The following is a 14,931-nucleotide window of genomic DNA, read 5'->3' on the forward strand; positions in this document are numbered from 1 at the left end:
TTCCATTTTACAGGCATTGTATTTTGTGTTAAGCGGTTTACACGCGATGTACCAACAATTGGGCCGAATTTGAGCATGTTCCCTCACTTCCGATCAAAGTCTGCAAAGGCCTGATTATCGGACGTCTCATAAGGAACATTCAGCGTGATTATCTTGTGGTGTGGGGTACGTTCAAAATTGTTTCCCCCCCCCCTTTTTTTTCTCTCAGACAATAGTGTTAAAGTAATCCCCCATATTTGAGACAATCCTGCAATTCTGCTATACTCCTATTTAATTACTATACTTAATATTTACTTGTCTAAACTTGGACCTGTTTTGTGACTGTTACTTGCATGATGGAAAAGTCATTCAACAAGAAAAGCTTAGTGCTAATACTCTTTCAAAAATCTCCTTAGGCTTCTAGTTCTCATTGAACATTGAATTAAAACCTTCAATGCACACACGCTGCAGCCAAAAGAGATGTGCTCGTCCTACAGTGAACAGGAACACTAGCAGATGGATTTTTATGCATTTATTCTGAATCAAAACAGGGAAAGAAGATTGTGAAAAATGGTAGGCAAAGCGCACAACTGTTGTATCTTCTAAGAATAACACCACACATCATGTATTTTCAAACTTCATTGTAAAGTTTTAGAGCTTCGATGTGGGGATGAAGCTAATACTATTATTGTGCTTAATAGCAACTTCATTACTTTCTTAAAGCTAAACATGTATTGCGTGTGAGATATTGCCCGTTTGTTCTGCTAATATAACAAAGGCAATTAAAGCCCCCTCAAACCCCTTTTTCATACTGAATCTTAAATGATCTTTAGAAAGATACACGGACCAATTAAGTGAAATTGGATCATTTCCCACGGCACACCGGATGATCTTTCTGGTTGTAAATCACTGGTGTAGCCGAAAAAGGCTTGACAATTTAGCGTCACGCATTTGCATTGTCAAAGTACGAGCCCTTCGATTCGCCAAAAATGGCCGCTTCAAATCAAAATGTGCTAGTATGTTATACACCCTTGCAAAAATTGCTTTGTTTTTGGGCATGCTGAGGCACACAAAATGTCATTCAGTTGTCAGAAAGCGAAGAAAAAAAAAAAAAAAAAAAAAACCCTAATGGTGTCCTGGCTTGGCCAATGTCACCCCATGTGCTACTTACAGCCCCGAGGAGGTATATCGACATGGTGTGCGATAATGTTAGCTCACCATCTTGTGTTTGCTTGATATGATTTGTTATAATGATGGATGACTCGGATCTCATTGACCCTGCTGGCTCATCCTGAGGATCTGCAGGAGCAGACGTTGCACCTCTTCATCCATACGACCCTGTTGGACACACAAGCACGTGCACGCACAACATAACGTAACTTTAAACACACACAGTGACTTTGTTTTTTCCTATTCTCATAATTTTGTTAATTCTTGTAAAAATTCGAACTTTATTTCACAGTTCTTACAACATTCTCCTTGTAATATAACAACTCTATTTTCATAAGGCTCTTTCCTTTTAAAATTCATACTTTCTCACATTAAATTACAACTTTATTCTCATGAAAATCAAGGCTTTGTATTCTTGTAACATTCCTACTTTTTATTGTAATATTACACCTTTATTGTCATAATTTTACAAATGTAGTATTGTTGAATTCTGACTTCACTTCTTTTAATGTTAGAACATTGTTCTTTCCTCTTATTTAAAGCTTTCTATTCTTGTAAAACCCATACTTAATTATGACTCTGTTATCCTAATTCTAAACATGACTTTTGGAAATTTCAGGTTTTTTAAATTCTTGTAATATTACTTTTTTCTCAGAAAATAACTTTATTCTTCTAAATTTAAACTTATTTAGTGTAATATTTCAACTTTATTCTTACAATTCTATGAATTAATTGGTGTACTTTCTTCTCCTAATATGAATTTTTAATATAACTACTTTCTTAATATTAAAGCTTTATATTCCAACAATGAAATTCCCACTTCCCCCATGTAACTCGCACCATAACTCCTAATATTAATCCTAATAGGACAATGAATGTGAAATTATTCCAACTATTTTCATAATATTATTACTTTATTCTACATAACAGTACATTTATCTTTTACTAACTGTGTGTGTGACGTGCTTGTGTAATTCTGTGTTGATTGACGCTGACCTGCACGGCTGCTAGTAAATGAGAACGATACACAGCCACCACCTGTTTGTGTTTTCTTTCCCAATCCTGGCAGGAGAAAAAAATCACAACAATAATGATAAAGTACAAAAAGGTATATCTTTCAAATGAATTTACATTCTTTCTCTACCTGTAGCTGCTGGCTGAGTATGGCGATCCTGTTCTTTAGCGCCAATTGCTGTCCTGGGTTCCCGTGATGCGTGTGTGAGCCGGAAGACGTAATGCCGAGAGGTGGTGACAGAGATCCAAGCGCCTCCTTGAGCCGGAACACCTCCTTAGAAAGCTCTGTTATCTGCAAAAATACAGCATTTGTTCCACTTTCAAATATTTGTAATCAATAAAACTGGGGATTGGACTAGACCCCTCAATCTCCCACTGAATCTTAACTGTTCATCTTCCCAAGACATTTTGGACAGTTCTATGATTCCAACTTTGTGGGAACTTCTTTTTTTCGTTTCCCGGCACATATAGCAAGGTGGCCGAATTTGCTGTAGACATCAAACACCTTTGGTACTACTTTTAAAATTCAGACTAAAAAAAACACAACTTTTCCCCCCACAAGTTTTAACCCCTGTGTCTTAAAGATGCAGTTTATAAGTCTTGCGCTATATACAGTAAATCCCATCTATTATTATTATTATATATTTTGTTTAATCATGTTGACTGCTCATGATTTTTTTTTTTTATGAGGTCCCTGTTGAAGTGTTAACTGTTCATGTTTCCAAATCTGCTCTGCCCGCCCACCCCGACTTGCTCAATGAGTATCATTACAGTCTTATAATGTCTCACCTTGCGGTCCTTCTCCTTCACCAGGCCTTGAGATTCCCGAATGTTAGTGTGGAGTTCCTGGATGTGACTGGACTTGGCCTGCAGTTCTTGCAGCTGCTGCTGTACAGCGACCAGTTGTGTCTCCGCAACTTGACGCTCGCTCTTGTTGAAGAGAGCCTCCCTCTGCACCTGGAACACCTGCACAAGTAGCCGACCCGCAGTGTGTCACTTTAGGAATTATGTCCATGTAATCTTGTCGTGATTACCGCCGAAAGAACACCTCAAGAATCAAAGATATTCTGTCCAAACAGGACACACAAAAGGAAAGAAGACCACATCACACCAATTTTTAAATCTCTGCACTGACTTCCTGTGGGTCAAAGAATAGATATTAAAATGTAACTTTTAGTCTAAACAAACCATGAAGTTCCCGATGACACTTGCAAATCCCTGAGGTCGTTGTGTGCAGATTTACAGAGTGTTTCCAGCACCCGAGCTAAACTAAAGTGAAGCAGTGTTCTGTTTCTTTGTTCGTCAACTGTAGAACAAACATCCTGAACACCTGAGATCTGCTCAAACTTAAATCTGGCATGAAGACCTTGTTGTTCACTGCTGCTTTTCCATAAATCAAAATTATTACTTGTTTTCAAAATAGGTTCTGGCTTTTCAGTCACTCCCGTTTTTAATCACTATTTCTCTGTACGACACTAAGGATTTGCCTTGCTGTACAAATAAACTTGCCTATGTTTAGGTTAATGCTCGTAGTTTGCACTTAACTGACTCCAGTTATGCTTGACTGCAGGATCGAGGAAGCCTCAAAATGAGCAGCCGTTGGGAGTGAAAGTCACAAGTTTCAGTTTCAGCGCACATATGTAGCGCAATACCCAATACCCGAAACTAATACCCTACCTTGAGTACATCAGTATACATCGTACAGAGAGGCGGATGAATAATGCAGAAGAAGCGGGAAAGAGATGAAGGTGAAACATGACTCTCATTGTGGCAGATACAATAAAGACTAATTAAACTAAGACAGCTTTGTGACGGTTTGCAGGACACAGAGCATGTATACCTCAGTGCAGGTCTTCTCATGTTTGCGCGTGAGGTCGTTAAGCCGGGCCACCATGGCGTTGATCTCGGCCTGCATGGACAGCCGCAGGGCCTCGTGGTCCTCCTTGGAGATAAGACCCTGCTGGGCGGCCTTTTGGGACTTGAGTTCCCTCAGTTCTGCCTCCTTGTCACTCAGAGCCTCCTGAGCTGCCGCTGCACTGCTCTCACTGGCCTGCAGAGAGCGCTCGAGTTCTGCCTAACAGGGCAGAGAACAAAGACTTGGGTCTATATTAAAAAGCCACTGTGACTAGACCTAAATTCATCCATTAGGATTGTATAGTTAGGAACCTGAATAATAATAGTGGTCATTAACAATGTATCGACATTTATTATTATAAACATTCTTTCATTCACCCATTTTCTATAAGGCTTGTCTTCATTAGGATCACGGGTGAGCTGGGACCTATCTCAGCAGACTTGGCCACCGACCTTGACTTTCTCGTGCTCCTCCTTCGGTACGGCCTCACGTGCGGCCTCTAGTTTGGCCTCTAATCTGGCCGCCTGCTCTGAAGCCTCCGTCCGCAGCGTCTTTTCCTCCTGGAGCTCTTGTAGGGTTTGTGCCAGCTGCTCCGACACGGCGGACAGCGCTTCTTGGTGCTTCAACAGAGGCACGACGTACTTCGGGTGCAGGGCGTCGTGGGCGTGACTCTCTCGCTCGGCACATAAGCAGTCGAGAGCCTGGGCAGCTTCCTGTCGAGCCACCTCCAGCTCCTCGCGGACAGCCGCCAGCGTACGTCTTGAGCGCTCTGATTGGACAGAGGCACGCAATCAATCACAGAAATTGCATTTACAGAAATATCCATCTTATAACTTCAGAGGTTCCACTGGGGCTGGGCAATATGGCTTCAAAATAAAAGCTTTTATATTTTTGACAAAAATTATATTTCCAATTTTAATAAAATCTGCCTCCCTCTGCTGATAGAAAACATAAGACATACAATTTTCAAAACAAGCGTGACTCTTTGTTTTGTGTTTGGCCTTCCAGGATTTAGCAGATACCTTGAGTCAAAAACTTCCAGCATGATAAATCACTACGTTTGCAACGTATAAATGGGCAACAAGTCTTCAACAATGTTCAACGCAATTGACTCTGATTGCCTTCCACCAGGCTTCTTTCTTGTTATTTCTAAAAACAATTCTGCTCATGTTGTCAGTTTCTTAGCGGGAACTCACTAGTCACTTTAGTCACTTGATAGGTTGTATAAATCACTAAATATAGCAACCGAATTGTAAGTTGGCAACATCGACTGCTTCTGGAAACTAGCGCCTCTCTATTCACAGTTGATGCAGTGAACCCCGGACATCTTGTTTTTAATTCCTGACAAATCTAATCAAATTAATCGATTAAATCGAGCCCAGCCCTAGTTTCCATTGTATTCAGATGACGTGATGCCAAACCTGATGAAACTGAGAGCTCTGAGCTCTCCGAGTGCTCTTCTTCTTCATCCTCGTCTTCGCCATTCGCAGGTGGCCTGACTCTGTCCAACTGGAGGAGGGCATCATTGAGCCTCCTCGCCACCTCCGCTCTCTCTCTGGCCAGCTGTTCGCACTGGAGGCCCAGGGTGACCTGCACCTCCTCCAGGTGTGACCGGGGCACACACTTCTTCAGCTCGCCCTCCAGCTCCCCCACACGTTCCTTAAGGCGACGATTCTGATCTCCATTTGGTCCCGCGCCTCCCGACACGCTCCCTCCCTCTGCCACAATCGCCTCCAGCTCAGCCACTTTATCTTCACGTTTCACAGATTCGGTTTGGTCTCCTGCGCCTGAGTTTGTCCAGCCGCCGTCGTCCGCAGACTTTTTCTGGACTAGAGCAGCTTGGAGTTGCTCGACTCTCCCTGTCAGCTGTTTGATTCTTTCAGCGTCCTCGGAGCTCTGAGCAACCGCTTTGGCCTGTCTCTGAGCAAGCTCCTCCTCTAACTTGTCCACCCTTGCCCTCAGCTGCTTGGCCTCTGGGTCTGGAATCTCACCGGCACCTGCTGCCGCTGCATCCCCTTCGCCACAGTCCACGGAGAACACCCCAAAACGCATTTGTTCCTTTAGCTGCTCCAGCTCGGACAGGGAGGAGGCCAACTGGCCCTGCAGCCTCTGCAGCTTCTCCTTCAGGGCCTCTGGACTCTCTGAACATTCAGCCCGAGATGTTTCGTCACCACTGTGGGCCAACACAAAGAGCACTGATTATAGACAAAGCTCAAATCAGCCAACGTCGCTTCTAATGTATGACTTAATCTAATCTACTGTATTTATACCAGTGTGGCACTAGTGATGCTCACATTTGCCACCAGTCAGTATGTAATCACATGCAGTATATATTTGTGTTGTTTGCATCCTGGTGAATTTGTAAACAGTTGTTTTTGTGACTTTCAGCTTATCCCAACAAGAGTCGCCACAGCGAGTGACCCACGTGATTTGAGTGGGACAATTGCGAACCACAACTATGTAGGGTATTACTGTAGTTCCGTGCTTGACTGATCTTACCGTTCCTCCTCCTCACCGGACGCCCCATTGGACATTCGAGCCTGAGTGAATCGCTCCTGCAGGGCTTCAAACTCCTTCCTAATGGTCTCGTACTGTTCTATGGGGACAAAGCCCGCGCCGGGGCTTTGCATGTCGGTGTCGTCCTTCTCAAACATCTCCAACACCTGAAAAGTGACAAAGATACAGTCGCTAGAAATGCAACATGGGAACTTAAATGATTACTCTTCATAAAGTAAGAAGAATACACACATATGGTAAAAGAGAGGGTGCGGCAGCCATGTTAATGAACAATTAAGGAGGTCAAGATGCACAAAATCTGACTTTGAGCCAAACTGAACAAGAATGACATCATAAAGTTCATCAAGACATGAAACACACCTTCACCTGTACAACTATTGTGTGTGTGTGTGTGTGTCTGTCCTTTTTCTGAAAGTTGCAGTGTGTTTCTACCTGCACTTTGAGAACAAGCTCAGCGTTCTGTGATGTGAGTTCCTCTATTTTTTGGTGTAATTCTTCCACAGTTCCCTGGTCTGCGGGGTCGACAGGCGGGCTGGCTGATTGTGCATCAGAGGAGGCCTCGTCGCGAACGGGTGAGGCTCTGGAACGCTTGGAGAGCAACCTCTCTGAAGCGCATGTTCAAGGAAATAAAGCATGTAATGACCATAACTAGCACACTATATGGACATAAGTATTCAGACTCCAGGCCATTACACCAAGAATGAATCTCTGCTATTAACTGTTTGCAAAAAATCTATTGACACCCCCTTCTTGCCTATATTAATAGTTTAAACTGGAAATGTACCCAAAATTATGATCCCAAAACACTTTTATATAATTTCAAACTCATTTTACAACATTATCCTCAAAATAAATTGCTTACAGATTATTTTATTTGTGGAAATTGCACCAGAAGCACACGTGTACATGCGCATGCGGCAAAGACTCTCCGTAACCTCCACTAACAACCCAGGCTAAACTTAGCTCCTCCCTGACAAAACAAAAATTTTAGTCTCTCAGTCGAGATGCATCACTGCAACACACTTCCTTCACACCAATTACTACTTTCCTATTAATCAGTGCTTTGGTGCAATCTTGTGGCATCTTACAGCATTATAAAAAGAGGTTCTCCCAAATTAAGCCCCTGTCTGATACTGGATGAAGAGGTGTACATTTTAAGGATTTTTCATATTTTGAATGCCCATGCAGATTCATAGGTGCTTAGGAATTACAAATGCCAACTAGTACCTGGGAAGTCAAACATTTCCTCCATATCCTCAGAGTCACTCGCCCCGTCATGCAGTCCCTTCAGCTCATCGATCAACCTGTCCCTCTCAGCCTCTGCCTCCTTCAGGCGCAGCTTCAGTTGGGAGAGCTAGTGTGGTGTGCGTGTAGAAGACAAACGCGCACGTTGTGTCAGACTCAGTAGCTAATTTGCAATTTTAAAAAACCATACAGGTACATCAGCTTTGCAGTACCTCCTCCAAGGCAGAGAGGGCACTCTGTTGCTGCTGTTCCAAGGCTTTTATCTTCTGGAGGAGACGGCCTCGCTCAAGACGCAGCCGCCGAATTTCCTCAAACACCTCCTCATCTTCCACCTTACACCAAAATATATAAGATTTCATGTTAATTCTTCAAGCTCCTGTCTATGAAAATTTGAATCACTTCCGAATAATAAACCAGCAAGAACCTGGACTGAGTGATGTGATTCTGGATGCTGAGGAGAGGGTGACTGAGTGGGGGGCTCGGGTGACTGAACGGGAGAAGCGGGACTATGCGGATGAGGCGTGGGTGGAAAACCCTGAATGATCATGATGGATTACATGAAACAGAAGCAAATGATAGAGAAGGAAACAGAATGCAAACGCCCTTGAATCTTCTTCCAAGTCAAAAGCTAGGGCATTAAACTAATTGGGCCACTTGAACTAATTTTTATTAGAGCAGTGATTCCAAACCACTTTGCCACTGCGAACATCAGGTGTGCTGCAGGAGATTTTCAATTTTCACTTGGTACAAAAAAAAAAAAAAAAAAATAGTACAAAAGACTGAAAAGATCTATGATGAAATTGTGACAAGTTCATTATTTCAGTAAACATATGCCTATCCTCCTTTATTTGCTGAAAAACTACTAACTACAAAACAAATACAAAGACAACTCCTATTCACAGTTTTTTTTGTGCTAAGGCCAAATCGCTGGTTAATAATAAATAATAAAAGTATTGCTTTGGTGCCATCTTGTGGCTTCTTGATGCCAATGAACTATGTTGAAGTGAGGGGAGGAGCTTAATTTAACAAGCCATTGCCCTGTCTAACAGAAAAGTAATGCTTTACCGCCATCTTGTGGCATCTATAGGCGATTATTAATCTTTTTAGTGAGGGTGCCAATTACTCAAAAACACTTAACCTCGCGAACAGTGGGGAATCGCTGTAAAGTCCTTTTCGTACAATTTTTGTTTGGTGGTATTCTGTGAGATGTGCCTCGGCACAATGAAGGTTGGGAAATACTGTGTTAGAGTACCTGGAGAGGAGAGCGTGGTGGGGGAGGGGCTTTCCTTTTACGGGGGCTACTACCTCCTTGCACCAGTGAGGCCCGTGAGTTGTTCTGGGGGGGCTGCATTGGTGAAGTTGGGAGGGAGGCATTCAGATTAAAATTAGACAAAGAAAAGGCCGAGGAAGGGTCTACAACATATGACAAGCACAATGCACAATAACGTCATACTGGAAAACAAGCACAACAAATATAATGGACCAGAGAGGACCAAGCTCTGGTTGTAATGCCACATTACCTCCTCGCCTGTGCCTTCAGACACTACGTATGCAGACGGAGAGAAAACATTTCCTTACATTGAGATACATAAAAATACGTGCACACGTACACACAAGTATATGTTAGTACATTTTTTATTTTCTACTTTAGTCAAGCATCTACATCCTACCTCGTACTCACACTTGGGTGTTTGAATGGTGCTGGATTTGTGTTTAGCGATGTGTCCACTTCATGAACAATATGTGCTGATCCACTACACTAACTGACAAGTGAAGTTTGGTGATAAAGCGCTGCCTTCACCTCTGTGAATTATCTGTCATTCAACTGCATGACAGTATTTGTTTGACACGTCTACATTGCGCATGTGTTTGAACAATCATGCCAGGCCATAGCCCACTTCTCTAAAGTGTGGCAGAGAACAGGATCGATCTTGAGTATGCATTAGAGTACTCACACAAGCCAAACGTACTGGATTTTCACTGTCAAGTGGGCTAAAGCACAGTTCAAATGGACAATAGCGAGTACGCCCTTAGAATGAAAATGACTTTGAGACTAATACCGTACCAGGAGGTGCTCCATTTTGCAACATGTGCACAATGTGATGGATGTTGGGGCTGTAGTTGTCCGCCTTGTTTCCGAGGCCGTCGATCAACTGCGTGTTGGCCCCGTTCCTCAGCAGAGCGGCCACTGTCTCGGCACTGTCACTCTCGCAGGCTAGCATCAAGGCAGTCCTGATTGAAGACGACATAGTAATGAAGCATTGGAAGACTGTGATTGGGTGGCGAACAGTCCAGAGTGTACACCACATTTCGCTCTGAGTCAGCTCCAGCTCACCCGCGACCCGAGTTTGGGTTCACATTCTGCCGTTCAATAAATGTTCGATAATAGTAGTATTTTACACTTCATAATACGCAACACATTTTCAATGGTAGACAAGTCTGGACTGCAGGCAGGCCAGTCTAGTACCCACACTCTTTTACTACAAAGCCACGTTGTTGTAACACGTGCAGAATGTGGTTTGGCATTGTCTTGCTAAAATAAGTAGGGTGTCCATGAAAAGGACCTTGCTTGGATGGCAGCATATGTTTCTCCAAAACCTGTATGTACCTTTCAGCATTAATGGTGCCTTCACAGATGTGTAAGTTACCCATGCCATTGGCACTAACACAGCCCCATACCATCACAGATGCTGGCTTTTGAACTTTGCGTCCATAACAGTCGAGATGGTTCTTTTCCTCTTGGGGCCAGAGAAAACGACATCCACAACTTCCAAAAATAATTTGAAATGTGGACTCGTCAGACCACAGAACACTTTTCCACTTTGAACTGTATTTACTGAAATTGGTTTTCTGAAGTGTTCCTGAGCCCATGTGCTGATATCCTTTACACATTGATGTCAGTTTTTGATGCAGTGCCGCCTGAGGGATCGAGGGTCACGGGCATTCAATGTTGGTTTTCGATCTTGCCGCTTACATGCAGTGATTTCTCCAGATTCTCTGAACCTTTTGATGATATTATGGACCGTAGATGATGAAATCCCTAAATTCCATGCAATTGTACATTGAGGAACATTGTCCTTAAACTGTTCGACTATTTTCTAACGCACTTCTTCACAAAGAGGTGAACCTCGCCCCATCTTTGCTTGTGAATGACTGAGCAATTCAGGGAAGCTCTTGTTATACCCAATCATGGCACCCACCTATTGCCAATTAGCCTGTTCACCTGTGGGATGTTCCAAACAGGTGTTTGATGAGCATTCTTCCCCTTTTTCAGTCTTTTTTGCCACCTGTCCCACCTTTTTTGGAACGTGTTAAAGCCATAAAAATCTAAGTTCATAATAGTTTGCTAAAAACAATCAAGTTTATCAGTTTGAACATTAAATATCTTGTCTCTGTAGTGTATTCAATTAAATATAGCTTGAACATGATTTGCAAATCATTGTATTCTGTTTTTATTTATGTTTAACACAACGTCCATTCCCATTGGAATTGGCGTTGTAGTTGAGAATGAATCAACATGTTTGCTACCTCGAACACTAAACTGCAAGTTGTTGATGCCTGCCAGAGGCCTTGAACTACCACCCTTGAAATCATATCCCAATGCCACAGACTCCCTTCATGAGTCCTTCCTCTGTTCTGACTAGCACAACCCCACTGCTGTGATAATGGCCCCATAGAGGTTTGTGGCTCTTGCCCGACTCCATCTGTCAGGAATTCAGCAGCTGCTACAGCCAGACTGACAGACACAAAACTTCCAGCCGGCCTCCTCGGCTGAGGCTGCTACACACAGGGAGAGTTGTGTACCTCCCCTGGTTGTCCTGAATGTTTGCGTTGGCACCTCGACCCAGTAGAAAGATACACAGCTCCACTCGACTCATCTGAGCGGCCAGAATGAGGGCGGTGGCTCCATCCTGAACAGTGGGGTACACATCCATACATTGTTGGAAAAATAATGCAACAATTATAACACCTAATCATAATTGAACCTACCCCATCCTGGACATCAAGATCAGCTTTAAAGTCCCATAGGGTCTCAATGCAGGATAAGCAGCCACTGACCGCTGGAAACAAATTGTTGATTCACATTCACACTACTTTTCAGTGGTATGGTATTATGACCAATTTTATTCCCAAGAGCTGCCACGTTATCATTAATTACAACTGCACAAAACACAGTATGTATCAAAATTCACCCTGAATTAACACTGTAAGAGCATTAATTTAATAGTGGTTGGTTGTAGTGATCAACTGCACAGCATCACACCAAGATCTGCATGTAATACCGTGATTCCCAAACTTTATTGAACCATGCACATATTTCATATTAGAAAACTCTCACACATCAACTAGCTCCAGGATGTTGAGATTATTTAATTTTACAAATACAGTCAGATTTCTTATAACTCAAAACATTAAGAAAATAAATCTATTTAGAAAGCATGCTGCAGCGCATGGATCCAGTCATACACATATTCTGGTCGTGCCAGAATATAAAAGAATATTGGGACACTATATGCTGGAGTTTAAAATAATAATGGGATGTGACAAACAATAAACATATACAATACTTTACTTGGGGAATCTAAGACAGGACATAATACAAAAAGAGTATGAGTATGTTGTTAAAGTGCTGCTATATCAGTGAGTAAAAAATAAACGTAATTACAAGATTGAAGACTAAAGTATAAACCGCGGAGCAGTGGAGGGTGTGCAGTGTGCATGGTTGAAGAATTATTTGTTATGGAGAAAGTTACACATACAATAAGACAAGAGGAAACACAATTTGAGGATATGGGAAAGGTGGACAGACCATAGAACACAAGAAGATGACACTACCATCACTACCAGACAATAAGAACATTGATATAATGATGAGAGCTTCACTATGTATGTTTGTATGATGTACCATGACACTGTAACTGTTGAAAAAAAAAAAAAGAAAATCTCACAGCATACCACCTAACAAACGTCACAAAAAGTCACACAGCTCTAAGTGGAACAGCATTTAATTGTTCTGCATGTCACTGTGTCGCTGGCATCGATAGATGAACAAAGATACATTATTTAGTCGCAAAATAAACGATAATTTTCAGACCAATTAACTGAAATTGGATAATTTCCTGAGACCCAGTGGTTGGGAATGAATGGTCTGATGCAAACTTTTGTCTGAGCAATTAAAATAACCAAAATATGCACCATATTTTACAGCTGGTGCTGAATGTAAGTTCATGATACTGTACCTGCATGGTGGAGGGGCGTCCTTCCAATTGAGTCTGTACAATCTACTTCCAATCTCTCCTGTTACAGACAGGGTAGGATAAGACAGAAGATGCATCGATATTTACTATATTCATTAATGAGAAAATTTATTCCGTCAACTGGGTTAGGTTACCTGTAGAAGTCTCTTTAAACACTCTGTCTGTCCATTTTTGGCTGCGAGGTGAAGGGCACCAAAGCCTAGCAATTAAAAATCAATAAACAGCACGTGATACATGTAATGCAGTGGGCTTGCCGGGTAAAACATGTTTTTTTTGTTTGCTTGTTTTAAATAGTAAAATAACACACCGGCACCATCTGTGACATTGAGGTCTGCTCCGTGAGCAATGATGACCTCCAGACAGTCAACACGCCCTCGAGACACACACAGATGGAAGCTGCCGGAGGGACACATATACTATTTGTATGCATTTAGTTATTCTGTAACTTGGAATAGATTTGTATGTAGATTCTGTTTTCACACAATGCACATTTCAGCCCCGCTAGTTTCTTATATTTCGTCTTCTTCTCCTACTCCTGTCACTGCTACTTCTACTCTTCTTTGTATTTCCTCGCTGCTTCTCACAGGTCAGTTTTGGTACTACAGCAGACATCTTGGAGGAGATATCATAATTTGCGTGTGGTCTGCTGTGTTGGGCATCTGGAGTACACCACACTATAATAGCAGTAAGCACAAACTTGCAGATTTTTTTTCTCATCATGTACGGGATCTCTCACATTCCCGTTCTGCACACAGCCACTCTGATTTGCCCTATGACACGATAAAACAAGCTGAGTTTCTTTGGCATTTTGGCTCAGCTCCATTAAAGCGGCAGACACGAGGCCTACAGTGACCAACTTACGCCGACTTGCCCTCGGCATCCAACTTGGTGGGACAGAGACACTTTTTAAGGATGAGGGCGGACACTTTGTCTGCTTCGTTTTGGTCCACAGCCTGGACGAGCCTCTCGTCACTCTTGCTCCAGTCTTGACTCTGTTGGGATCCAAGCCAAAAAAGAGAAAAAAAAATTATCACTCACAAAACAAGGCATGACACAGCAGCTGAAGAGAAAAGCAATGATAAAGCAAAGTTACACTTCAGTTTCATTACTTTGAAATGATACATACTGGGAGTGGGAGCAGGCTGAAACAACGACAAAAAGGCTTCATCAGGCTCGCGACAGGGTGCGGAGGATCCATGCAGCTAGCATACACACTAAACTAAAGGAAGTACAGGCAGGATCTGTGAGCTATGAGCTGATGTCTGACTACGACACAGCCGAACTTCCTAACCTCCCTACTAATTACAATTCAAATCTCAGCTTTCTTCTCTGTAACAGCTTCTCTCGCCAAGATTTTTTTGTACAGTCTTGTGAGCATTGTACCCCTCGGTCGTTCCATCCTGTAGCAGTGTGCCCTTCTCATTCCATATCAGGACTCAGCAAGAAAGAGGAGAAACATGCTGGCTGTGCTCTGCTCGTTTGGCTGGGATGTAAGGGAGACAATGAAGCGTTCTCTTTTAGGGTGTGGGCACACCATTATATGCAGGTGCTGTACAGATTTGAAGGATAGATCCAACTACAAAACCTACTGTATATAGCCTACAGTAGTCAAACATGAGGTTAGATTGTTTAATTGCGTGTAGGTTTTTTTGGTCTGTGTAAATAAAGTTGAATACAGTAGCCTAAGAGCCTTGTGAATAGGGAAAAACAGTGAATAATTGACACCGCCTCTATTTTTTTGATTGCCTATGCCTGCAATTGTTTAAACTGTAAATATACCAGAAACTATGACTGCAACACAGTTCCTCATTTTAAACTCATCTTACAAAAATACCATTAAAAATAAATGGCTAACAGATGTTTTGATTTTGGAAAAAAATAAAAAACATATAG

At 42.4% G+C, this 14,931-nt stretch overlaps 1 protein-coding gene across 1 annotated transcript; it reads right to left on the reverse strand.

Annotated features, from left to right (window-relative positions):
- Window positions 1–540: 540 nt before the first annotated feature.
- On the reverse strand, window positions 541–14,541 carry ankrd24 (ankyrin repeat domain 24). The gene is made up of 21 exons (XM_061684003.1): window positions 14,165–14,541; window positions 13,900–14,030; window positions 13,346–13,434; window positions 13,173–13,237; window positions 13,021–13,078; window positions 11,771–11,841; window positions 11,585–11,691; window positions 9,841–10,012; window positions 9,033–9,125; window positions 8,205–8,315; window positions 7,993–8,112; window positions 7,763–7,889; window positions 6,968–7,140; window positions 6,518–6,681; window positions 5,440–6,191; window positions 4,471–4,787; window positions 4,004–4,237; window positions 2,953–3,129; window positions 2,294–2,455; window positions 2,146–2,211; window positions 541–1,317 (listed from the first exon to the last, which is right to left on the reverse strand). The coding sequence occupies exons 1-21, from the start codon at window positions 14,234–14,236 to the stop codon at window positions 1,249–1,251; spliced, it is 3,330 nt and encodes a 1,109-aa protein (XP_061539987.1). The 5' UTR covers window positions 14,237–14,541; the 3' UTR covers window positions 541–1,248.
- Window positions 14,542–14,931: the final 390 nt, after the last annotated feature.

Source organism: Phycodurus eques, chromosome 8 (genome assembly GCF_024500275.1).
Source record: "Phycodurus eques isolate BA_2022a chromosome 8, UOR_Pequ_1.1, whole genome shotgun sequence".
Taxonomy (NCBI): Eukaryota; Metazoa; Chordata; class Actinopteri; order Syngnathiformes; family Syngnathidae; genus Phycodurus; species Phycodurus eques.